The sequence below is a fragment of the Aulonocara stuartgranti genome (assembly GCF_965226115.1).
Source record: "Aulonocara stuartgranti genome assembly, chromosome: 7".
Taxonomy (NCBI): domain Eukaryota; kingdom Metazoa; phylum Chordata; class Actinopteri; order Cichliformes; family Cichlidae; genus Aulonocara; species Aulonocara stuartgranti.
In genome coordinates, this window is record NC_138945.1 from 65073968 (window position 1) to 65099754 (window position 25787).

A 25787-nucleotide genomic window follows, 5' to 3' on the forward strand; every position below is an offset into this window, starting at 1 on the left:
CCCTCACCTAATTTGTTGTGTTTTTTAACAAATTAAACCCCAACAATCAAATGATCCCCTGTGAGCAAGCACTAGGCACAGTGGAAAGGAAAAACTCCCTTTAAACAGGAAGAAACCTTTGACAGAACCAGGCTCAGGAAGGGGCAGCCATCTGTCGCGACTGGTTGGGGGGTGAGAGGCAAAAGAAAAGAAAAATGAGAGCACAAGTTAGCTAAATGTTGCGCACGTTGTCTAACATGAACAACGTATGGTTTTCTGGACTGTGGATGAAAAGCAGTCCATCATTACTAGTCTTTAAAAGGGACCTAATCCATCACCAAGGTGGCAATATGGCTCAAGGAGGCCATAGACAGAGTTAAATAGGCAATCACTGTTAAGCATTGAAAAGCCCCAGTAAGCTGCAGGTATAATAAGGCCTACTGCGGCAACACCTAAACCTATTTTAAGTAGGCGTTTGGCACCATGACGCCATGAACCACTAGTCGGAGCCACGTCAGGAGATGGTTCTGAGACAGGACAATCAAGCTCTTCAGGTTGAAGACCAAGATTCTCCTGTGTCGGCACCACATCAGGAGGTGGTTCCAAGGCAGGAAAAAAAAGCTCCTCGGGTTCAGGAGCAAGATTCTCCAGCTGCAGAGGTTCACCAGTGATGTTGTGAACAGCAGCTAATATTTCTTCTTCCTCCTCCCTTCTCAGCTCATCCTGAAGATTATTAATTATTTCTCTTTTCATTTTAAGATGTTCATAAAGTTCATCTATGAGATCTTCGTTATGAACAATCTTGAAATTTTGCTCTTTGACTTTTTCTTTCAGCCAAAATATTTGCAGTGTCAGACTTTCTGTTGTCTTTTCTTGATACTCAAGATTTTGTAAACGTTTCTTGAGATTTGTGTTCGCTGTTTTTAATTTGTTTATCTCAGCAGCAATGCTGCTGTTCTCCTTAAGGAGATATTCTTCCTTTTCCTGAAAGTCACAGTGCATCATTTGAACGGCTTTAACCTGTTCCTGCAATTTAGCCTCCAGAGATTCCACCTGTGACTGTTTGTCATCCAGAGCCTGTCTCACCCGACGCTGAAGAGTACAGATTTCTTTTTTCAGCTCAACTATCTGTTCAGTCTTGTGATCTATTTCTCTATTCTGTTTTTCTATTATCTCTTCTTTTTTTGATATTTTATGGTGAGCTTCTCCCACTTGGTGCTCAAGTCTCACTAACGCTTCCTTGAGATGTGCGTTCTCTTTCTTCTGTTCATTTCTCTCCCTTTCAATCTGAGACAACTCAGCAACAATGTTGCTGTTCTGCTCAAGCAGAGATGCTTCCTTTTCCTGAAATTCATGGAGCATCATCCGAAAGGTTCTAACCTCTGCTTGCAAATTTTTATTCTCTGCAACAATTAGAGCTTGGATGTTATCTGACTGTTGAGTCACTTCTTCAAGCTCAACCATGCTTTCCCTAAAGTGGACATTCCTGTCATGCACATCTGTACTCATTTGTTCACGCTCATTTTTAAAGCGATAGTAATTCTTTTTGTAATATTTCTTTTCGCGCTTTAGGGTGCTTAACTCCAACTGGAGTTCTTGTATTTTCATTTGAAGGTCCCTAGGCTCCGACATTTCTCTCTCCACTAACCCACATAGTTCGATTGATTCCGCTGGAATCGCTCTGTCAGACTGTGAATTATTGACTATTTCTCGTGACATTTCTTTAAAAGCTTAATGCAACGTGTCGAAAGAAAAATACGTGTGCTTAATTATTTAACTTTAAAATAGTCCCTTTCTGAAAGGTTTCTGGTTTGCTAAACACAACTCGCTGTTTCTGAAAATGTTCCAAGTAAAACTGTGTTTGCAACGGTGAAGAGGGGGTATTTATAGACTTTCGTGGCTGCGAATTTGACGTCAGCGCTCTTTGAGCCTTTGATCCTTTGATTCTTTGGAACGTGATGTCACAGCAGGGGGCGTGGCCAGGATTTTTGGTCGAGGCGTCACATTAGCAGGCCAAGCAAATGTTTGCTGTATGGTCGGTCATATTATTCGTATGGTACAGTACGGAGCCCCGCAAGGGACATGGGAGAAAAAAATGAGAAGAACTTTTGCGAGCGCTCGCAAAAGTTACTCGGGATCTTGCAAAAGTTTTGCGAGCGTCCGCAAAAGATCCTGCTACTTTTTGATGGCGGTTCTGTTGAAGGGTGCGGTACGGTACGGAGCAGAAATGGAGGAGGATTTAGAACATTTCCTGCGGTCAAGAGAGGTCCCACAAGAGGACATCATACAGATGCATCAAGACAAAGTACGTATAAAATTCCGTAAGTCAAAGAACAAGACAGCATAAAACACCGGGGTTGAGAAGGCGAGTAACTTGTTGAAAAACACTTGTTGTATATGCAAGCCTTTAATGTTAACTCTTGTAAATATGTTCAGGTTAATTAACATAACTGGTTAAGTGCACATATGTTTTGAAATTTCATAAAGTTATCTGGCTGTGCCGTTACCATGGTAACGTGGACGCCACTGTAATACATCCTTTTACTCTTGTAAGTGAGACATGTAGGCTGAAAATAAAGAGGTGTATCTTTTTTCAATGTCTTAAAATCTATTGACATATTTTGTAGACTTTTTAAGAACATTCATGATTTTTAATAGGCTAAGGTAAAAGATTGAAGAAGAGTCTCATGAACTTGAAGGGTTAATGTGTCTGCTGTCAATTACTGCAGTACTTGCACAAATAAATTTCAAACATATTCAGAACATTGATATTTTAGAATCTGTATAATTCATTTACATTTCTTATGGAAAGTGCATGTTTTTTCTTGTACCCAGGACCATGGACTGAATATCATCGCACAAGGTTTGCCTTTAGATTCAAGCAACCAACTTTCCCCATCAAATTCAGGAGATCCACAGAGCCCCCTACGTGTATCAATTGGCAGGATAAAGGTTGTTGATGATCTTTTGACTGTATTTATGGACAGTAGCATAATGAATGTGACTTTAAAGTTGAACTTTGTAAATGAAAATGCTGTTGATGACGCTGGGGTGTCAAGGGAGGTTTACACTGCATTTTGGGAGCAATTTTTGGAACAGTGTGAAGGTGAAACTGAACGAGTTCCAAGGCTGAGGCCAGACTTTTGTGAGGCTAAAAGGCAAGCAGTTGGGCAGATATGGGTGAAAAGGCTTACTAGATCATGGTGTCTTTCCTGTGAGGCTGTCAAAAGGCATCAGTTGATGTAGACATTCTGATTACCGTACATCGTTTCTCAACTATCTCCCTCCTGTTGAGAGATCAGCTGTTGAGAAAGTTCTAAAAGGCACATTGGATGAAAATGATGAAGAGGACCTGCTTCACCTTTTCTACAAGGATGGGTTCCCACTTCCCATCACCTAAGAACAACATGCATCCTGCCATTGAAACAATGGCTCATAAGGCCATTCTCCAAGAGCCAAAGTATATAATGGATTGCTTCTCCACACCCATGGCACATCTGCAGCTGAAACTGTCAGACAAGGAAAGTGTGTTGTCTCTGTATGAGACAAAGAAGGCCACAGGCAAAAGAGTAGTGCAGCTATTTGAAACAACAAAATTGATACTGTCTCAGGGAGAACAGACAACCTTTAACCATCTTCAGCGTTATGTCAAAAACACTGATGAACCAAAGCTGAAAAAATCCTGCACTTCTGCACAGGATCTTCTGTGATCTGTGTTGACAAAATTTGTGTGTGCTTTAATGCTGAAACTGGGCTCAACAGAAGGCCTGTTGCTCATACCTGTGGAGCTACCCTTGAAGTGCCATTTACTTACAGTTCTTATCCTGAATTTTGTACCGGGTTCGACAATGTCCTTTCCAGCAATTACTTTGAAATGGACATCATTTGAACTTGATGTGTGTACTAATGGTTACAGCTGTAATTGTTATATGTATGATTATCCTTGAGTTCATAAATTCTGTCTTTTTTTTTTATTTATCATTGAAGCATTTCATACATTCAGCCGTATAGTGAGCAGTCATCAATTTAATTTTCCGATGGTTTAGTTGTATGTTACCTCAGATTTCACAAGGACTTTTCATTGTTTAAAATGCTTTGAAAATGACTTTTCCTCTGCTAATGTGTTTCCTCTTTTTTTGATAAATGAGTGCAAATAAAAGCAGCTCCAGTTATTCAGATATTTTAAGATAAAATAAATGTTTTAACTGTTCTCAATTTTCTTCCATGGTCCATATTTTTTAGTCCATCCATCTCTTAAACGTTAATGTTGATTCAGAACAAAACCCTTACTTTAGCTTGATGCTGAGAAACTGAACTTTTTAACATGGGGTTCTATGAGGGCTGGCTGGCTTTTGAATCCAGCACACCAGAGCCTGACCAGAAACTGGTCGCTCCTGATATGGGCGTCACTTATGGCTGCCGTAATAGCATTTGAGCTTCTGATGAGGTCACGCATGAGGCGTTTTCATAATAAGACACGAAACGAATGCTGAATAAAATTTGAAATGTTTCTGCTGAGCTATTTAACAAGTCAGCAGCGCCGCTGTGTGGCCAAATGAGCGTACTGCATCAAAAATCAAACGAGACGCTGAAAATGAGAGACGTGGATAGTTTTCCATTGTTTCTAATGCAGGACGCTTCGCACAGCATCACGCACACAGACAAAATTCTTTTAAAATAAATTATGTTAAAACGTTGAATTATGTTAATCAATGATGCGACAAAGTAAAAATACTCCATTACTGTACTCATGTAGAGTTACAGTATTCGAGAATTCTCCTGAGAGCTTTGGTTTTACACCAAACATCTGAAGTCAAACGTCTCCACTGCAGTGCCTTGCGGTCAGCAGCGGATCAATTCCCATGACAAAGTGGTCAAGATTCTACAGAGCATCCTGGTATTACCTCACCCTGTGAGGATTTTAATATGTCAGATTATATTCTTTCTTTTTTTTTATACATTTGTCAACAGAACACAAGTTTCCACTGAAATCACAGAAAACATACCTGACAGAATCCTTTGGTTGTTCCATATCCACCTGCACAGGAAACACCGGCAGGAAGACCAGGCCAGTGTTTCTTACAGACCTTTGGTTCAATGGCAGACACGTCCACCACCGTCGGCTCATCAACAGGTTCGCCATCAGTTTCAGTTTTTCCCCATCCAGCCACCTGACACACTTGATTTTCTTTTAGGTTTATTTCAGCACGTGGAGGCTGAATTGTTTGTACTCTGTGAACTAATCGAACGTTCACACACAACTGGAGACACAACATGAAGTAAAAAATAGAAACACATTTTCATGTAAAAACTCTTTTAAAAATATAATTATTCTACAAATACATCACATGAAACTGATGCTGCTTTCAATGATGTCATTAGCATGTTCAGTGTTTTTGTATCCTTCATGGATTTCATTTTCTCTCAATCTTTACTTTGGGATGATCAGTGTGTGCGGTCACTGTGTGAGTAATCATTGAGAGGGAATTAAAAATGTCAACAATTTTAAACTGATATCTTTATTTCTCATTAGGCAATCGTCACAAGCAGGTTAATGTCAGCATTGCTGTAACCAACGGCTGTCAGAAGTCAAAGGTCATTTTTATTTGATGCTATTGCACTTAATTGTGTTTTATTTTCCCTCGAAATAACATCTGCCTTATCAATAACTTAGAGTGATCTGATCAATAAACACAAGTTTGAAAAAGTTTGTTTTTGGATGAACTTCATGAACAGGAAATCTAACTCACAACCGGTCACAAAATTGATTGATTGATCACACTTTATTCATCCCGAGGGAAATTGGCTTAAGGCTGCCAGCCGTGCCAGCTAGATGTTGCTTATTTTCAGTGTTGCACCAAGATCCACAGAAAACCCGGGATAGAGGGGCTCGGTGAAGGTTGTCTGGATTTGGTGCAGCAGTGTCAAACTTTCAACTCCAGATACGCTGTAAAAAGCCAGCGTTCCCTCTTCATAATTAAGGTGTACCCCTACTTTGTGGGAGACAGCCGGAGGAATTTGACCTTTGTGAAGATTATTGTGCCAGAATGTGCAACCAGAAGGAGAGCAGATTAATTTCCAGGACAGAGCATTGTGGCCAAAACAGCAATCTTTCCCTGAACCCTTTCTATCTATCCCTCTGTACGACACAGCCACCTCAACTATGCCACCATCCCACTCCACCTCCCAGTAGTGGTTTCCTCTGAGGCCCTTTTTACACAAAGCCTGGTAAAAGTATGTGAATCTGTCAGGGTGATCTGGATGAGCCTGGTCCTTGTCACACCATGATATCTCTTTCTTTGTATCAGAGAGGTAAAGACAAGCTGCTACAGTGTCAGGATCCACCTCGATTTTGGAGTCTGCAGGGAAAATGAAAAACTCATTGATTACGAAGGACTCGCTTAAGCTCTCAAATATGTCTGTAGTCATTAACATCATGCTTACTCTTATATTTCATCACAAGTTCTGTCCTTGTCCGTCCCTCCTGCGGCCTTGTCCTTCTTGACACTTGTAAGGAAAAACACAAAAAGCATAGTTTTTAAGTAAATAACATGAGACCACAGTTATGATGTTTAAAAATCTCAAATGATCCCAGATGATCACACTTACTGATGATTTTTCCAGAATAATCCGTCAGATCCCTTTTTTCTTCGTCGCTCATCTTTTTCATTTTATTCTTTTGTGCAGTGACGAACTTTGTCAAGTTGTCAAGCTCTCTGTGTGAGTCTGTGAGCACAGGGAGGTCACCCAGGGTTTGGAAGCCCTGCACAGGGAAACATTAATATTAATATTTAACCTCACAAACTGGATACAAAATGAGACATAAGCCTAAAGTATCAAAAAGCAGCCATAACCTGAAGAAACTGAATGGGATCCTCTGTTTGTGAAAGCTGACAGATTTTACTCTCTCTCCTCCTTAACTCAGACACTTCACGCTTCAGCTGCCCGAGGTGGTGTTCGGTCCAGTCCACTCCAGCTTTCTCAGCCTCTCCAACTTTCTCTCTCATCTCAGAGCACTTCTTCCTCAGGAAGTGGGTGTACAGCAGGATACGTTCCTCACAGACCCGCTCAAAGTCATCACACACCTCCCAGGCAGCGTCCTGTAGGAAAAATGTACTATTTGCCTGCTATGACTGTTACAATAGTGATCCAAGCCAACTAAACAAGTCACACTCAATCACTGACTGAATTGCTGACTTGTAAACTCTCACACCAATTTGGTGCTCAGCATCTTGGCTTAGGACACGTAGTAGTTAATACTCCTATTAATTTTAAATACTGTTTGTTGTTTTGTTTTTTTTACATTAAATGAATGATTGATTCTAAGCCAGGTTTGTTCACCCCTGCCACTGAGTCCCAAACATGAATCTTGTATTACTCTAACAGTTCCACTAACCTTTTGAAATAATGTCAACAGAGCACCGACTCACAGCTGTCATCGCACTGGCTGAAAACAAATGATTTCCCCCCCCTTAGCTGCACTGCTAATTTTTAAGGTTTACATACTTTTTCCACTCAAAATGATATAAAACTTATTACTTATTATGTATTTAAAAACACAAAAAAATCCTTTGCTGAACCAAACAAATGCATATTTATGTTTGGGGATAACACTCACTCTTATAGAGCCTGCAGCTTCCATCAGCTTTTCCATTTTGGCCTCTGAAGCCAGCACTCTGTCTGTGATTACCCATTTGGTCTTTTCCAGGTGCCTCTGTTAAACAAATGCAGAAACTTTTCAGGACCTCATAAATCCCGTGCAACAAATGTTTACAACATGGGACTAAACTGACTAACCTGCATCTCTTGCTTTTCTTCTGTGACGGATATAGTGTTATGGCCTTTGTGTTCATCCACCGCACACATGAGGCACAGGAACTGCCGATCGGTGCGGCAGTAAAGCTCCTGAAGTTTGTCATGACGACTGCAGATGCTTTCTTTGATCCTCGTAGAAGCTTTTACTAGTTTGTGCTTTTGTAGCGGTGGCACCTGAAAATGAGGTTCCAGGTGAGCCTCACAGTAAGAGGCTAAACACACCTGACAAAACATGTGAGCTTTGCGTTTCCTCCCTGTGCAAAGGTCGCACTGCACATCCCCAGGTGCAGCATAGGTGTTATCATCAGAAGCTACGGTAGGAGCAGCTCCTTGTCTGGTTGTTTTCTTATGTTCCTCTAACAAGTTAGCCAGAATGGTGTTCCTCTTCAAAACAGGCCTTCTGTTAAAAGTCTGCCTGCACTGAGGGCAGCTGTAAGTTTCTTTACTGTCATGTTTTGTATCCCAGAAAGTATTGATACATTTCATACAGTAGCTGTGTCCACAAGTAGTAGTCACTGGATCCTCCAATAATCCCAAACATACGGAGCAGTCAAATAGGTCCACAGCGTGAGCCATTTTCTTCCTCCACAAGAGAAGTTACTTTCTATTTCTCTGAGGAAGGAGTGGCTTAAAGGCAGCTTGTTCCTAGTGGGAGGGCACTCAAGACCTCATTGACAGCACAATAAATGCCCGCTATTCTGATTTAAAGAATAACTGCATTAACTGGAAGTAAGTGAAAGTATTTGTGTGAAAGTATCAGCCTTTCATCAAATGCAGTCATGACCTGTTACCTAGATTCAAAGCTATTTCTCTTTCAGAAAAAAATGCCATTTTGATACAGGTCAGTAAAACAACCCCTGCTTTCCTTTTGGCTATTTTGAAAAAAGTAATTTGCTAAGTTAGAGTTTATTCTTCACGTTCTGGCCAAACCACAGAGCACTAGTAGATATACATGATTTAGTGAGCTGCAAAACCTTTTTTAAAGCAATTAAATAAGTTTATTTCCTTTTTGTTATTTTGGTTCTTATGTTGGCAGAATTTGGTTTCACTTTTGAGTTTGTAACATTAACCTCCTAAGACCTGAACTCTTCCACGGCATGCATTTTTAGTTTCTCTTTGATATTTGGACATATTCGGCCCGATGAATGTAAAAACAAAGAATTACCAGATTTTTTTTTTTTTACTTTATTTTTGTTTTTAAGAAAAATAAGAGCCACATATGAGCATGTTCATTAAAAATTTTGATAGAACAGTAGCAGTATAATGTCCTTGTAAGTGGATATCAGGCCCTTGTAAAGCAAAATTGAGTATTTTGGTCTAAATAACCCAAATGTTAATTAATTTGTAAATTCTGTAGTTGTCATGGTCCCCGTGCCTGCCCAGCCGGCCTCACAAGGCTACACTTGTGTTTTTTTCTTTTTCTCTTTCTCCCCCTATCTCTCTGCCTGCGGAGCTCACAGCTGGCTCCCGCCCTTGGCTCTCACAGCTGTTGGGGATCAGCTGATTAACCGTCTTCTATTTGAGGCTGGGTCACAGATCCTCTCATCGCGGGATGATTGCGCTACTGACGTTAGTCTACCTTTCCAGCTCCCGTGGTCTTATACCTTTACGCCCTGCCTTCGTGATTTGTGAGTGATTTCTCCCTTTCCCTGTTCCAGCTTATCTTCCCGGACCTGTGACCTCCCCGCGGTACGAACGTGTGTGAGGACGTGAGCGAGCGTGAGAGAGAGAGAGCCTTCCCCTAATCCCCTGGAACCCTGAATTTCCCGTCACTGTATATATTATTGCACGGGTGTGTAAATAAATCGTGTTCTGAGACATCAACCTGCTCTGCGCTTGAGTCCCTGCTTTCAGCCCGTGACAGAAGTAAACTGTAAATTGTAAATATTGTAAAACTTTTCTTCTGTCATTTAATGGTCGGGCATTGTACAGCAAGCATTTCACCCCCATGTCATACTGTGTATGGTTGTGTGTGTGTGACAAATAAAATTTGAATTTGCAATGTGATGTCCACATATGTGGACGCCAGGTCCTAAGAGGTTAAATAATATACAAATAAAATCCTCTATGGTAGTTGGGATAGGCTGGAACCTATCCCAGCTATCATATGGTGAGAGGTGGACGGGTCGCCAGACAGGCAACCATTCGCAGTCACCCTTATGGGTAATTTAGAATTACCGATTAACCTAAACCCCTCTAATTGCCTGTCTTTGGACTGTGGGAGAAAGCAAGAGTACCCAGAGAACATGACAACTCCACACAAAAAGGTCCTGGCCAGATGGTGGAGTCAAACTTGGGATCTTCTTGCTATAAGGCAACAGTGCTAACCACTGTGCACCATAAAAATAATAATAACAGCGTCTTAAAATGCAGTTCTATGGATCTGTATTTGCAAGATTACACTTAGAAATGAGTCTTTTGAGAAGAAGAATTCCACTTTTATCGACATAATTAAACAGTCACATAATGGTTTAAGAATTCTCAGCATTGACATTTCTGTAGAGGATTTTCTCTATGAATATATTAGTGCATGTTTATGTAACTGCACCCTCTTGAACACTGTATACACACAACAGACCTCTGTGCACAAACACACTTGCCAAATAAATTCAGTTCAGTAAATGTTAGCCTAATGTCTTTAGCCTCACAAACAAAAATATTTTAAACAAGGACGCTTTAGCTATAATGAGCAAGAGTCAACAGACTGTATTATTATACTTAAGAGTACTTTGTGAATAGTGATAAACATGTACTGATACACCTGATGTAATTCTGGTGCTTCTGATGTCGCTTTACTCTGGTGTGATTATCCTAACTGAGGCTCCTCTGGAGACCATGAACCCAGGGTACAGAGGCTGGGAGAATGTGGTCTGAACTCTGTGAACGAGCACCATTTGACCAGAATCAGACACGCTGTAGAAGGACAGGCTCCCTCCCTTGTGGTTCAAATACACTCCCACTGTAGAGGAACAGGGGACGGGTATTCTAGTTTTGACTTCATTGTGCCAAAAAGCGCAACAGGAACTAGAAAGAGAAATGCACCAGGACTGGTCGGTGTAGCCGAAGCCACTTTCTTCCAGCTCTGTTCCTTTATAGCACAGGGCTATCTCAACCCGTGGCCCTTTCCATTCAACCTCCCAGTAGCAAACACCAGATAAACCCTCAGTGCACAACACTTGATCATATTTGGTAAATCTATCTGGGTGGTAAGGGTACCTCTGGGTTTTTTTAGCCCAGGTTACTTTGGTGTTTCCATCAGAGAGCAACAGGTTTTCAAATGCTGTGTTGGGATCCAATGTTATGCAGCAGGAATCTGAAAAGTACAATGTCAGGAAATATTAACTCAGTGAAATCAAAGTAACGGAAAGCACAGAAACTGAATAAAAATATGTACACTAAACAAATGACTCACACATAGAAAACTCCTCTCTTGTCTTGGGATCAGGATCAACTTCAACTAAAAGTACAAAACATGATATTATTGAAAGTAGCACTTCCTGTTCTATTTAATTAAAAATGATTAGCATGATTTTACTAAGCATTATTTTAGCTAACTTCTCATCTTACTTGTCTCAGATATTTGTGCAATGCTCTTGGCCACGCTTTCCATTTTGTCTCTCAAGTCAGAAATAGCTTTTGTGACAAAGTCGAAAGGTGTGTGCAGTTGGATGTTCACATCAGAAGACAGATCAGGTTCTGTACAGTCAAAAATGGTCTGGCAGTGCTGTAAACATGCAAAACAATAAACACATCATTAACTGCTGCCCTGCACACAATATGATCCACGTATTTGACTGTTTGCGCACCTGCAGGAAATTAATGTGATCTTCAGTGAGCGACAGCTGCTTCAGTTGGTCCTCTCGCTTCCTCAGCTCACTGATTTCCTTCTCCAGCCGATCCACAAGCTCCCCAGCGCGACTCAACGCGGCCTTCTCCTGATCTCTGATCAGATCGTTCACGGCATAGCGCCTTTTGTCTGCCTTCAGAACAATCTCAGCATAGGCTTTCTCATTTTGAGCAACTGCTGCATCACTTGAAGCCTGAGCAGTAAAAAATTCCATTTAACATCTCACAGTTGTTGGTTTAAGGGCTTAATTTAATTAATTTTATTTAATTTCTAGACAACTTCATAATTTTATCTTGTTAAGAATTTACATGACGTTTTGGAAGTGGCAAATTTATTCTTGATTACACTTTTTTTCCTTTGAGGTAACAAAAAACCTTCACGAGAATAGGACAAGAGGACATAAAGGAACAATGCTGGTTACTTTGCAGAAACAGATTTTTAAGGAAAACTTTACATAACACAGATTCAAAACTTCACCTTCAGTCCTTTAGTTTTCTGTCTTAGTTGCCGGAGCTGCTTCTCTTTTTCTTGAATGCCTTGCTGGATTATTTGTTTCTTCTTTCCAAGTTGTTTCTAAAAGCCATCATTACAAAATCATCAAAGTTTAAATTACAGAAATACAGCTGAATATAAAAAATCCCTTAAAACCCTATGACTGCTATAACAGAAGCTCTAGCAGTAACTTTAAATTGAAATTCACAACAGCATGGATGATGGTTGGAAGTCTACAACTATATTATTACCTGCTTATCTTTTCTCTCTGCTGCAGCCGAGACAGTGTCATGGCCTTTATGTTCGTCCATCACACAAAGGAGACAAACGCACTGCCCATCACTGCGACAGTAGACTTCGAGTAGCTTGTCGTGCTTGGAGCAGATCTTCTCTTGTATGGAAGCTGACACTTCGACCAACTTGTGCCTCTTAAACGCAGCAGACTTATAGTGAGGTTGCAAGTGAGTGGCACAGTAAGATGCCAGACATACCAGGCAAGACTTAACAGCTTTCAGCTTCCTCACAGTGCAGAAATCACACTCCACATCCCCTGGTCTAGCTTCATCCTTTACTCGCATGTTGGATTGTGCTCTCACAGACATTTTTACCATCAAATCAACCAGCACTGTGTTTTTCTTGAGGACGGGTCTTGGGTTGAAAGTGTGTCTGCACTGTGGGCAGCTGTAAATACCACTCTGATCCTCCTGGTCGAAGCAGCCATTTATACAGTCCATACAGTAGCTGTGGCCACAGTGAAGAGTCACGGGATTCTTCAAAACATCCAGGCATATGGAGCAGGAGAAGGAATGTAGTACTTCACAGCTCTCGGCCATCTTCGTTCCACATCTGTAACTTTCACTTTCAATGGAAACAAAAGTACAAGTGATTTAATAGTCTGTCCAAACACGTCCAAAAATCTAAAGCTAATGTAGCTCCACCTATAAATCTGCAGAGCTACTTTTCGATTATTATTATTTTTTTTTTTAAATGTTAGACATTTTTTCTCAAATATAAAGTTCATTATTAATATTTATTTATAAATTATTTATTTACTTACTTACTTACCACTGTGGTATATTAATATATTGTAGGCAGATGCGCTATTTAATAAAAGCACTAAGAGGAAAGGTGTCTGGTTAAATACAAAGAACATATTCCATGCGAGATTTAAACACAGAACGCGAGATTTCCCTGGTAGCCATGGAAACGACAACGGCGTTCAGTTTCTCAGTGAGGAAGAGGCGGAGTGGTTTTCCTCTTGTAATGTTTTTATTTAGCGGACCATGGAGCTCCCGGAGACACTTAGAAAACATTTAGAGGACTTTTCTCGCAACGTGTTGTTTGACCAGAGTCGGACGGAGTCTTCCTCTAAAGACCGCGACGCGTTTTTGGCACACGGTGAATGCAGCTAACGTTACTGATGAATTAGCATTGGTGTTAGCATTGATGTAGCTGCACTAATGGCTGTTGTTTACTCAAACTAAGCTTTCCAGTAGTTTATTTGCACTTAGGTTGCTTATTCGGTTCGTGTATATTCTGCTGTTTGTATTTGTTTTCAGACAATCGAGTTCTTTCAAGCCTCCAGCTCCAGATGTCTCTGTACTTTAACATGTGGTTCTTCCCCTGGTGGTGGATCAGTGAAACTGTAATGCTGCAGCTTAAGGTATTATGCCAACATAATTCTGGTTTACAATCTTGACCCTTTCCACTCTTATTTAGATTGTTATGCACCTTTCTGTGGTATGCTGGATTTCAGCATCAGGGGTCCACCCTGTAAAGGTCGCCAGTGTGTCACTGGACTAACAAAGAAAGACAGACAACCATTCACAGCTACAGTCGATTTAGATTCAATAAATAACCTAACCTCACTAGCTGCATGTGTTTTGACTGTTGGTAGTACCCAGAGAGAACCCACACAAACACAGGGGGATCATGCAAAGTCCACACAGGACCTTCTTCCTGTGAACCAACAATGCTAACTACTCTACCATCTGCTGCATAGTTTCCTGGCCATGGATCCAAAGTGTGAATTTGATGATCACCAGGTCACTTAGTTATTACTTTTTCCCTTGTGACATGGTGCTCCATCCTGTCATGCTGGAAACTCCACAGGTGCCTGAAGGTCTCCCAGGTTAACATGTCGAATGTTTTCTGCAACCTACCCTGTGCCCGAGGTGCTAAATTAAAGCCCCTAAGTTACACAAATGTTTGTGGGATACAATGAACGTGGGCACAAATTAAAGGGAATGAAGCTGCAGTAAATCCTGGAAAACTTTCAACTGGGTGCTCAGATTTTGTTTTAGTGTTTTTTGTTAATTATTTGTGAGCACCACATGAAATATGTAGCTCACCACTGAAACATAAATAGTTACTGGACAAAACAGCAACTGAAATAACAGTAAATACCAATTTTAAAGGTTATTGAGACAAAAAGGAGAATACATGATAGCAAGAAGACTATCGTGTATCAAAAATTACAAACCTTGGCTTCCTTTTATACTCAGTGTAGTTATTTAGCAAAAATCACATTCAATTAAAAATATGTTAAATGTATTTGACCTTTTAGTAGTACCGTGTGCCACGTTTTCACGGTTTTTTTTTCTTTCAAAAACAGACTTTGTCCCAGTGTGTTAGGAACTGTAATCTTACCAATAAAAACATTCCAAAATACACAAGTGGTTATGAAGAGGAGCAGAAAAAAAAATCACATCATACGTTTAAAAGCAAGGATGTGGAAGAATGAACAAGATTTAACATTTGAGACACATTTGGCACTTTGCAAAATTTTTATATTTCAGTTGCTTTAAAGTCAACACATAAATATTTTTTGAGTGTTTTCAGCTGGACATAAAATCCCAAAACAGTAATATCTGACTTTTTTCGATACTTATTATTTTAAAAAATTAAATCTGAAAATGCAACAGGAAATTTGCTTGAGTTTATCTCAGAGTGTAGCATTTAAAAAAAAAAACATTACAAAGTGGATACAAGTTTTAGTGTTAGACTATAAACTGTGTTGTTTGGCTTGTTATTTCCACCAGTATCCTGCTTTGTCAGACTACTACAAAATCATCCTTGTTACTATTCTTATCCTGATGACGCTGATCGAGGCTATTCGACTCTACCTTGGTTATGCCGGGAACTTGCAGCAAAAGGTGCATTTATACATTCACATATGAAATAAGGATATTTGTATAATTATATGTAAAGAAACCCAGTGAGTGGACGGCAGAGATGAAAACTTGTCAAATGACTGTATTTGTTGAAGGTCCCAGAGCTGGCTGGATTTTGGCTCTTGAGCGTCCTGCTGCAGTTTCCATTAATCCTGTTTCAGCTCTTTAATGAAGCCATCCTTGTTCAGCCCCTGGAGAGAGGTGTTCACATCATCCTTGCCTTATTCATACTCACACAGGTATGGTAAGTTGCATTATCAACATTTTCAGAATTTCGTAGCTACATTTATTAACACGGATTGTATCCCTGAATGCTCCCAGGCCATTTCTGGTTTTGTTGCGCTCCGCGACATGGTCAGACACACAGAAAGCCAATTTCATCTGCGACAGTTTGACTGACTTCTCACACTCTGACGTCCACATCTGGGCAAAACCTCTGCTCACATCTCCAGGGTCACAGGCTAACAACAAGAAACTGTCACATTTTGTCTTAGACATGCTGCACGGGGTAGCTGCTACTCAAGATCCGTTATTGAAAATAGGGGATTTTTAACATATATTTTTTGTATTTTATTAACATTTATTTTATTAATATGTTTTCACATTTTGCATTAAAAAACATGAACATGATGTGAATCCTTTGTCGTTTGTTAGAAAGAGCCAAAGATGAAGATTTTTCAGCCATAAATCAGGTCTTTATCAGGGCCATTAACATTAAGCAAAAAGGAAAAAAAGTGATTAAATTCAGAGTCAATTTATTTATTTCATGTTTAATAAGAGGCATTTTTAACTATTCCTGGAGTTTTCCCTTCCCTCTGATCCATACTGAGTATTTTTTTTCTAGGGTTTCTTTTGTAAACAACTGTTGAAGTAAAAAAGAAAAAAAATTCCATCACTGACCAGTGAATAAATTAAGTGTGTACTTCTCAGATTAGAGGTTTTCGCTTGTGCAAGGCTGACTGTGATGTCCTTTTGACCATTACTTCTTGTGGAGTCACAGTTGTATGGCTTTCTTCTCCAAAGTGATAGAGCCTAATGTCCTTAGCCTGAAGCACGCTGACTGTGTCACTCTGTGGACGTGGAAGTTGCTCTCTCATGGGGGATGAAGGTAAAATACCCCTGTGTCTTTTGTCGTTGCTTTTTCTGAGGAAATTGAAAAAGGAGAGACCAGGGTTTAAATGAACAATGCTTGTATTATTATCATAATATTTAACAGAAATAATAAATCACAGAATTAAGAGGATAATGGAGAAGTTCACCTTATTCCTGTTAGGTCCCTAAGCACAGGCACAAAAAATCTGCATGAATCGGGTTCCTTCAGGGAGGTGTCACGAGTATGAGCTTTCAGGTCCTGAACATCATGTCTGAACAGTGATGAATCCACTGAATAAAGTCAAAGTAAAGTAAGTAACAGTGATGGAGCTATTTCATGAAAATTTATCACAATAATAACTAACTACAAACTGACTAGTCTTAATATAACAAATGTGCAACCCAACCTTCTGAGGAATTGTCTTCTTCCCTTTTATACCATTTGGTCTCGGTCATTTCTGTGCGTGAGGTCTCTTTTGCATCAACGTAATGTGAGAGCCATGAAGAGCTGTCTCTAAAAATGTGCCGGCCACTGAATTTGTTGTTGTTGAAACTTGTCAGTAGATGCCTTCTTGGAATTATTTCTGGAGACATATTCACATAGGTGAATTTGGGAGATCTGTCACAAAAGAGACACAACATTTCTCAATCTTTAGTTCTGTTTAATGATAAAGATATAATAAGATTGTGAGGTTTACCCGTGGGCTGATGTAAGCAAAGGTGGCAGCCCTGAAAGGGGAAGACAAGTTTCACTACAGAGGAGCGACAATTTGATACAAACTTGAATTGACTGACTTTTTAACATTAGTAATAATATAATTAAGTTCCACCTGAAAGAAGTGTACAGACAGACAAACCTTTGTAGAATTTGTAGGGGGTAAAAGGCTGGCGGTGGCAGTGATGTTGATGCTGGCTGGATTTTATGATTTTTGATGACGGTGGAATGAGAGCCCTGAGGTTCAGTGGGGGAGAGGAGTGTCCCGGCCGTCCTGTCTCCATGTCCGGATCACCTGTAAAGTAAGTCAAGCAAGAGCTCCACATTAGTTTGGAAATACTCTGACCTTTACCTGCAGACTGAATCTCCAAAATAAACCTTACCTTTGTGGGGTGAAGCACCGGTGTATTTGCTGTGAAGTGGGCGTGGTTCTGGACTGTAATGTAGATCTGAGTTTTCCTGATTACAAATTTGAAATGAAAGATTATGGTCTGCTCCAGGTATTGCAAGACATCTGCAGATTCTCTGTGAATTATTAGTGCTTACAAAAGGCAGGTTTATGGTTGATGCATAAGGCTTCAAATAAATGACCTTCACATGATCACCTTTACATGCTTGCAGCCCTGCCACAGCCTCACCTGACTGACCTCACCATGGTGAGTGATTGTAGGACCTTTTCTCATCAGAGTGTTTACCTTAACAAAGGAGGAAACAGTAAGGATCAGTAAATGTCTTCATCTGTTCACCAGCCTCAATATTGTAGTGTAGCTGGTGTTACTGTGAAGACCACAAACACGTTTGGATGCTGTTTCATACGTGAGGTTTCTTCCTGTGGCGTTCAGCAGGCCTCTTTTGGACGCTCTCTTTGATTGTTTTGTCAGGGGGCACGTCAGACTCCTGCAAAGATCAAGAGTATTGTTTACAGCAGTGATTCCCAAAGTGTTGGAATCGTTTGAATTTTAAACTAAACAGGATAAGATGCAATTTTACTGGATAATATCCTTTTGGAGTGGTTCCAAAATCAAACAGAATTTTCTATTGAAATTTCCTTTGGTATCCCAAAGAACCTTTAATGAGGGTTTTGCAATTTGGCTTAAAATTTTCATGAAATAGTTACAGTGGCTTGCAAAAGTAGACCCTAAAATTGTCCAATAGCATGTAATTAATAGGAAAAATTTTTTGGATGTGTGATGATCAGAGCTATAAGTAAATATCTGAGTTGGCTGCAGAAGATTTTCAGATTTTATATTTGGCCCATGTGACATTTCTAGTACATAAAACACTTAGGTCAGGAGACCATTTCTGACTGTATCTACAATATAAATAATGAAAATTCAAATCTTAGATGGACTTTGACTTTTATTCCAGGCTAGATAACCTCAAAATATTTCCTCTTTTGTTCGATCATTTCATTTGTTAATATGCATCCAGTCCTGCATTTCAGGCCTGCATCACATTTTTAAAACAAGCTAGGATAAGGGTAAATGTGGGCTAATAACGTCGCAATAATTGCAATAATAAAATAAAGATGTGAAATGAGAGAGGTGATGTCAATGGGTGACTGCAATCATGATTTGGTATTAAAAAAATGAAAAAATTAAAGAATTGTTTAAAAGCAATTGCATATTTCTCCCTCTAAAGTGCATAAAACCATGAAATGGTTCAAGGAATCTGCAGAAATGCCAGCCTCTAAAAGGCAAGACCAGAAAAAGATTAAATATTTTGAGTTCATAATGGCTAAAATCAAACAAAAGTCAAGGTGAACTTAAGAATCACCAACTTTTTCTTTTTTTATTTAAGATCTGGCTGATTAAAGACTTTTCGTGTTGCTTTTCAGGACCTTTTGCTGTGTTTTGTTTTTTACTCTGTTTGGTCGTCGTCTATTCCTCTCTTTATGACTCCTGAAGTGTTTCTTTTTTTTCGTCACTGGAGTTTGCTGTGACAGAAAACAGAAGCATGTTGTAAACTAACAGAACATATGACTTAAAACTGATTACTACAGTCAAACAGGTGCTGGAGGCTTCGGTGTATTAGTGTAGTCAGTTTACCTCTGTATATGTTTCTGGCTGGTTCAGCAAATGAAGTGGGAGTCCTTCTGAATCTGAACTATCTGAGCCACTCGTGCTATGAGAGCAAAAGAAAAATGTTTGCATTCAGGCTAATTCAGAAAATATTCTCCCAATCTCACATTGCCCAAGTGTGGTTAGTATGGATAAAAATATATATTTTTATCACCTGGTTTCGAGGTCAGAGCTGTTGCCCAAATCTTTGCCCAGTCTTTCTCTGAACTCCTTTTGCAGCAATGCCAATTCTGTCAGACAATAAGTGATCTCAAATAAAAAGCACAGACAAAATTAAAATAATTGCATATATATACAGTCACTATATCAAAACACAAGTATCCAGGATTATTATTAACGGTCATACAATAGCAACTAGACTGAGTTGGAGCTTACTATAGTATTTGTTTTTATATTTGCTTAATCTCTCACCTTTATTGGATCAGGGTCACAATAGTCCAGGAGGGTGTCACACAGGTGAAAACCCAGGGACTTCAAGTCTTGAGTAGTAAAATGTGTTCCTCTCCTGTCGCCTAAGAGTTCAGCAAATTATAAATCCGCTTACGTGATATGTGCAAGCTTACAAAAAACATGCACATCTTCAGAAAGTTTTTTACTCACCTAAAGTGGAGCCTCCAAAGGTGGCCTCCATGGTGTAGCTGTTTTTGATGCCAAGTCTCCACATGACGATTCGTCCTGTGCCCTCTTTGCTCTTCTGCACCCGGAATTTACAGCTGTTAAAGGAGAACTAAGAAAAGAACAGTGTATATGAAATATCAAGAGTTTGATAGGTAGTAAACTTGAAGTTTAAATACTGGTGAGTGACAAACAGGTGGGTAAGGTAAGGCCCATACAACCACAGAAAAAAATGTCGAACTTTAATCTTAAAAGTCAGCAACAGTGTTTGAAAGCCCTCAGACAAAATAGACTTTACCTTATTGCTAGCATTCTTGCTCATCATTAGTGGAAAGACTCTCGCGTGAAGTTTCAGTGTAGAGTCACCTTTGTTTTTGCAGCCATACATGAAGACATCGTTTTTTCGGCTGTGACCATGAAAATCACAGTAAAGAACTACATCTCTTTCGGCCAGTAATCTGAGGAAAATGCAGTGTGGCAGAGATTTCGATTAAGAAACAAATTCAGTCAACATTCACAATCAATTAAAAAATTGTGTATGCACAGGCTGTTTGGTAATCATCATATTTGAAACATATTGGAAAGCCTGAGGCACTTCAAAGGAGAAATATCTTGAGCTTGATTAAGCAACTCTAAACATGTCAAAAATGATTTTTTTTTTTTTAGCATTTAGCATTTTTTTTTTTATCAAGTCTCACTTTTCCACCATGTTTCGGGTGTGCCACACAGAAGGAAAGGAATCTCTGAGCAGTGTCCTGTAGTTTCTGTTGAGGTCCCTGCCTGCAAGAGAGCAGCGGTAGTTACCCACCACGACACCATCTGGGTTCAACATTGGGACCACCTGCAGCACCAAAGAGGAGCAAACAAAAATTAGCTTAATTGCCATAATTAAAACTAGAGAAACACAGCGATCTGTAACAATACGTTTAAAAAAAACAAGTGTATTATAAAAAATAGGTTTATTATATTAAATTGATTGTTATCTTCTTTCACAAACAAAAAACAAACACACAAATTTGCAATGTATTTCAGTACGGATTAACACATTAAGCCAGAATAGAGACAACAGGCACCTTAAAAACAAAAGTGTCCCTGAGAAGCTGAGCATCATCTGAGTCACCAAGAAGAAAGTTCAGGAATCCCTCCATCATCCAGGATGCATTGGATTCTCCTGGGTGCACCCTGGCTGTCACCACCACAGCCTTCTTGGTCTTGTCGTCCATTCTGTTAGAGTCCTGGGGTGTTACTGTTATCACATACACAGCGTTTCCAGCAAGACTTTGGCACAAGACCCGTACTTTGCAGTATGACCTAACTGTAGGGTTGGAAGTAATACGGCTAAGGTAGCGCTGCAGGCGTGAATATGTGTAGGGGTAGCAGTGGGCCAGGTAGCAGGTGTCTGAATCATAAGGGAACTGGAGTGTCCAGGAGAGTGAGTAAAGGGTGATGCCATCACTGTTGTTGTCCTTTGTATTCTAAGTGACGCAGAGAAAATATACTTTTAGAAACAATCCTGTCTACAGTCAGACTTTCAGTTCAGGCATTAATCTTTGACAGATTACCTCTACACTATGTTCATACATTTAATTCTCAGCTAATGTTCAAAGGGAGAAAGTGATTGGTTCTGGGAAATAAGGTATCATAGTTAAACTTAATCCAGATGCCACCTACCTGACTGCAGTTCTGGTAGTATTTGATATTTGAACCTGCGCGTTTCCATCCAACACCATTCTCTTCAGCATCCCTCTCAGAGTACAGGAGTGGTTTCATACCCTGTGAATACAGACTGCTCCTCTTCATCAAGTTAATGATAGTGAAGCGGTAGGTGACGCCAGCTTTTGTGTTCCTGACCCTGAAGTAAAACCACTGCGTGTGCTTTGTTGTGTACATGTCTGTGCGCAGGGTCAGCTCATAGTCATAGGCACCCCTGAACAGGCAAGAAAATATGAGCAGAGATCCAAACTGAACCTAACATTACTCCAAAAGTGAAAATATACAACTGAAAAGAACAATAAACCTGCAGACTCACACTTGGACGGCCTGCTGAAGGTTCCCACTCTCAAACCGTGACTCAAACTTGAGAGTCAGCTCTGACTGACTGACATCATAAAAAGTGGCTCGCTTAATGGGTTCTCTGCTTCCTCCAATACGAGAGTAGGTGAAATATGGGTGCTTAGCGGCTTTAAAGGATGAGAAGAACAAAAAAAAAAAAGAAACACTAAATTTACTTAAAGCTTTAAGATGCACTGAATTTACATTGTTTTTTCAGAGAATAGTGACAGTATACAGTATATAACTTAAAGTACATATGAAATAACCTGGAAGTGCAAACATAAATCCCAATGATGACAGTTAAGAGTTACCATGGTCAATGCAGAATACCACCTTCCCCCTCTCCTCTCCGACTGGCATGGGTGTCCTCTCATATCCTGTGCACTGATAGAAGGGCTCTGGCTCTGGTGGGTCCCACTCTAGAAAATACACTCATTTTAAACAAGGGAATGCCAAATTTCTGTTCAACATATTGTTGGTATGGTTTTTATTCTTACCACTAAAAAAACCCAGTGACATCAAAGTTTTATTGAAATGAAGCATTACCTATGTGATGGATAATGTCTCTGATGACCTCACACTCTATTGGCCAGCGGATGCCGCATGAGAAGTTGACCAGTTCTGGTGGTGGCCTGAGACTTATAACAGGTCGTCCACCACTGATGGTAACGAGTAGCTGTGTGGTCCTCAGCTTCTGACTTAGGTCTCTACATACTGAGTGGGAACATGAAACACACCTTTAATGCTATTTTAACAATCATGCTGTTTGCTACAATCTTCATCATGTATGCCCACTTGCCTCATGGGGTTTACGCTGACAGATGCAGTTATCTCATTTATAAAACAGTGCTTGTTAAATATATAAAGATGTAAAACTGAAATGAGATGACCATGCTTGCTTTTCAAAAGTTCATTACATTGACACTCGTGTATCAGCAACATTTAGGCTACATACATGTTATACAATAACACCCTTTATGAAAACAGCTTACACTGCTTCATCTTTGTCAGTTCCTCATCATCTTCATCTGTGCGGGAGTAACTGGTGTCTGCTGTGTCCAGCTGGTGGGCAGTTCCACAGTTCCTAACAGCAGAGCTGACCATGGTTGGTGTTTTCTCTGCCTGGTCAGGAAAATATAAGTAATCAGTGCTGGATCAATTTTTAACCAATAAACATATATAACTTAGCACCTGCACCAATACTGGTTTGTAATCAAGACAATATAAAATAAAAAAATTTCAACATCTTCTAGTGGATGTTTTCAGTTATGCTGTTTTCAGGTCTTTCCGTCGGTCATTAGCTGTTACATACATAGAGTTCAGAAGTTTACATACACTCATCACTGGAATGAAAGTCATGGGATTTTTAAGCTTTTAATAATTTCTTTGAACAATGTTTTTTTGTGTATGTGTGTGTTTAGGATCATTGTCCTTTTGGAAAGGCTCATTGTGTTTTAAATGTCTAGCTGTTGTTTTTAGCTGAAGAATTTGGAGGTAGTCCTCCTTATTTCAATCACTTTGAATAACGTACCAGTACCACTGGCAGCAAAACAGCCCCAAAGCATGATGCTACGAACACCATGTTTGACAGCTGGTACAGAGGGCTTAAGTTTGAAAGTTTCACTCCAAATATATACTTGCCATTATGACTAAATAGCTAACTTGCTAACTTGTCTGAACATAAAACTTTAGATTTCCTGTCCTGAGTATGACTGTTTGGGTGTTTTTCCACACCTTGGGAAAGTGGTGACACACCAGCATAATTTGAACTTATGTACAACTGTTTATGTTAAAGTGTGTCTGTATACTTTCTGACCCTGTGTCTGGAATACAGAAAATCCTAAATAATTTTCATTTTTAAATTCTTTAATAATATAGGCTGTACAATCATTCCAGCCTGGAAAAAGAAAAGTTCAAAGAATTCATTAACCCCCCCAAATTACCATTTGGTGTTTGATATTTAAGCCCATGATAAGTGTATATAATCTTCTGACTGTATAATTTCAAATCAAAGCAACAGATCAAAATCATCTGATACCCCCCATTTTCCTCCAAAGAGACACAACAGGATCTGATCTGATACAGGATCTTCCACCATTGGTAGTCCAGGACAAATCACTGCAATACTTTCAATGACAAAAATGTGTTTTGCCCGTGTGTGCAACCTGTATCAGAAAAATATGACCAAAAGACAAAAACAGTTATTTTGTACATTTCAGTAGTGGTTTCTCACGTCGTTTAAATTCCAAAGGAAATGTTCATTCTTTTGGTTTTTCATATAGTTCAGTTTTAATTGATTTTTAGATTGGATTGGATCTTTACAGTTTAGTTTGAATATCAAGACCCCGCACCCCCTCTTTTCCCCCTTTATTTCGTCAGGGTCATTTTTCAAAAAGGGTTAGGCCTGGCTTTTGTTTAAAAAATATCTACCAAATCAAACACGTACAACTGCCCGCTCTGGCGACCCGTTGTGAATGAGGGCGCAGCCCAACGTAGCTGTATCAGAGCTCTGCTTTAGTAAACTAAAATAACATTTAACGTAAACAAAGAAACTCCAAATTACCTGTGTAGGTTTGAGTGTAGAATCTCTCACGGGGATCTTAACCTGGCATTCCTGCATGAAGACAGCAACTTAAAAACCTTGTTCACTACATTTTCGAGCGTGTAAACGCCACTACTATCGTTAGCATACATTATTTTGGCAGCTTGCTAACATTTCTGACCGTGCTAGCGCTTTCTACGTTTATCACACTCTGACGGCCACTTACCTCGCTCATATTTGATTGTACTACGGCCCCCCGGCGAAATATAAGCGTACGTTTTAGAGGTAAGTAAGACTACACTGAACAACCTTTTTCGGGGGACCTGACTTTGCTATGCAACCAAAAGCCTCAACACCAAAGTTGCCATGGAAACAGGTAACTTACTGAAAAAATCTAGGAAATGCGCGATGATGATGTCGATAAGAAAAAAAAATACTTTGTGTAAAATATTACATACATTTTCAAAATAATTTTATAGTTACAAATAATAACAATATAATACTAATAGTAACATTATTATAAGATTTATAATAATAATAACATTACATGGCAGTACGGTGACTAGATTACCCTCTTTACGGGACTGCACAGCATGTATAGTCTTTGTCCCCTGTCTCACATTTCGGCTGGACCGTTGAATAGTCTGGCTTTTATCCATGGTCTATGAAGGGAAGGCTTTTTATTAGCCTATAATCAGAGGTGGGTAGTAACGAGCTACATTTACTCCGCTACATTTACTTGAGTAGGTTTTTGAAAAAAATGTACTTTTAAAGTACCTTTTTTGCACGATACTTTTTACTTTTACTTGAGTACATTTGTGAAGAAGAAACCGTACTTTTACTCCGCCATATTTGCAAAATTCGACTCGTTACTTTTTTAAATAATTAATTTCACACATTGGATGGATCATGCCGCCACTTGGAGCTACCGGTAACTCTTTCACCAATCAGACGTAGCCATGCGGTCACATGACCAGATATAAAATGGTAGGCCTAGTATTTTATTTTATTTTTTTTAAATATTAAACTTTATTAAGAAACAGTATACAGAACATGTATACTGTTAGGTATTTTAGTACCATGGGAGCATTTACTGGATATTGTTTTATAGTGACATTATACAGGAAAACTCTGTCATTCAATAAGGCCCCTTTGTTTTAGTTATTTTTCTCTTTGACCCAAGAATTGATGTGTGAGAATCACAGGCTGGTACAAGGTTGAAATACCACAGAGATCACTCCCTCAGCTACATTAGTTTCTAAATCTCTTAGGAGACGCCTGTTGAAGGCCAAATGGTTTGTTTCAGAATTCACTAATGAAAGAACTCTTTATTTCGTGCCTTGAAAATATGTCGCTGAGATAATCACAATTGTAGCTGAACTGA

The 25787-nt window shown here is 39.5% G+C and overlaps 3 protein-coding genes across 5 annotated transcripts; 1 reads left to right on the forward strand and 2 right to left on the reverse strand.

Annotated features, from left to right (window-relative positions):
* Positions 1–5505: 5505 nt before the first annotated feature.
* LOC309709497 (uncharacterized protein) lies at positions 5506–12966 on the reverse strand (the record flags this gene model as incomplete). The annotated part of the gene is made up of 12 exons (XM_082538110.1): positions 5506–6338; positions 6424–6486; positions 6589–6742; positions 6834–7079; positions 7598–7693; positions 7777–8386; positions 10591–11107; positions 11207–11251; positions 11362–11518; positions 11601–11834; positions 12119–12214; positions 12385–12966. The coding sequence occupies 12 exons, from the start codon at positions 12964–12966 to the stop codon at positions 5809–5811; spliced, it is 3330 nt and encodes a 1109-aa protein (XP_082394236.1). The 3' UTR covers positions 5506–5808.
* Positions 12967–13317: 351 nt separating this feature from the next.
* tmem17 (transmembrane protein 17) lies at positions 13318–15822 on the forward strand. The gene is made up of 5 exons (XM_082540020.1): positions 13318–13531; positions 13693–13796; positions 15175–15288; positions 15402–15545; positions 15628–15822. The coding sequence occupies exons 1-5, from the start codon at positions 13417–13419 to the stop codon at positions 15703–15705; spliced, it is 555 nt and encodes a 184-aa protein (XP_082396146.1). The 5' UTR covers positions 13318–13416; the 3' UTR covers positions 15706–15822.
* A 33-nt stretch (positions 15823–15855) lies between these two features.
* Positions 15856–24908, reverse strand: agbl2 (AGBL carboxypeptidase 2). Of its 3 annotated transcripts, none has more exons than XM_082539936.1 (23): positions 24630–24908; positions 24425–24475; positions 22854–22983; positions 22408–22575; positions 22173–22280; positions 21839–21989; positions 21481–21736; positions 20883–21284; positions 20508–20650; positions 20108–20267; positions 19795–19921; positions 19606–19706; positions 19349–19443; positions 19162–19237; positions 18978–19049; positions 17930–18010; positions 17719–17808; positions 17497–17572; positions 17256–17408; positions 17097–17127; positions 16806–17017; positions 16566–16689; positions 15856–16449 (listed from the first exon to the last, which is right to left on the reverse strand). In XM_082539936.1, the coding sequence occupies exons 1-23, from the start codon at positions 24636–24638 to the stop codon at positions 16233–16235; spliced, it is 3033 nt and encodes a 1010-aa protein (XP_082396062.1). In that variant the 5' UTR covers positions 24639–24908; the 3' UTR covers positions 15856–16232. The 3 variants fall into 3 exon arrangements, with proteins under 3 accessions (XP_082396062.1, XP_082396061.1, XP_082396063.1); XM_082539935.1 differs by having other exon boundaries at positions 18954–19049; XM_082539937.1 differs by having other exon boundaries at positions 17752–17808; positions 18954–19049; positions 24630–24668.
* Positions 24909–25787: the final 879 nt, after the last annotated feature.

Bases quoted from the DNA above. Each gene is read 5' to 3' on its own strand.
- tmem17 (XM_082540020.1), top strand. From the start codon at position 13,417: ATGGAGCTCCCGGAGACACTTAGAAAACATTTAGAGGACTTTTCTCGC. The intron at 13,532-13,692 runs GTGAATGCAGCT...ATTTGTTTTCAG, and splicing joins CGACGCGTTTTTGGCACACG to ACAATCGAGTTCTTTCAAGC. The intron at 13,797-15,174 runs GTATTATGCCAA...TATTTCCACCAG, and splicing joins CTGTAATGCTGCAGCTTAAG to TATCCTGCTTTGTCAGACTA.
- agbl2 (XM_082539935.1), bottom strand. The intron at 21,285-21,480 runs GTAGGTGGCATC...TGCGTCACTTAG, and splicing joins ACTACCAGAACTGCAGTCAG to AATACAAAGGACAACAACAG. The intron at 19,707-19,794 runs GTGAGTAAAAAA...CTGAACTCTTAG, and splicing joins CTTTGGAGGCTCCACTTTAG to GCGACAGGAGAGGAACACAT.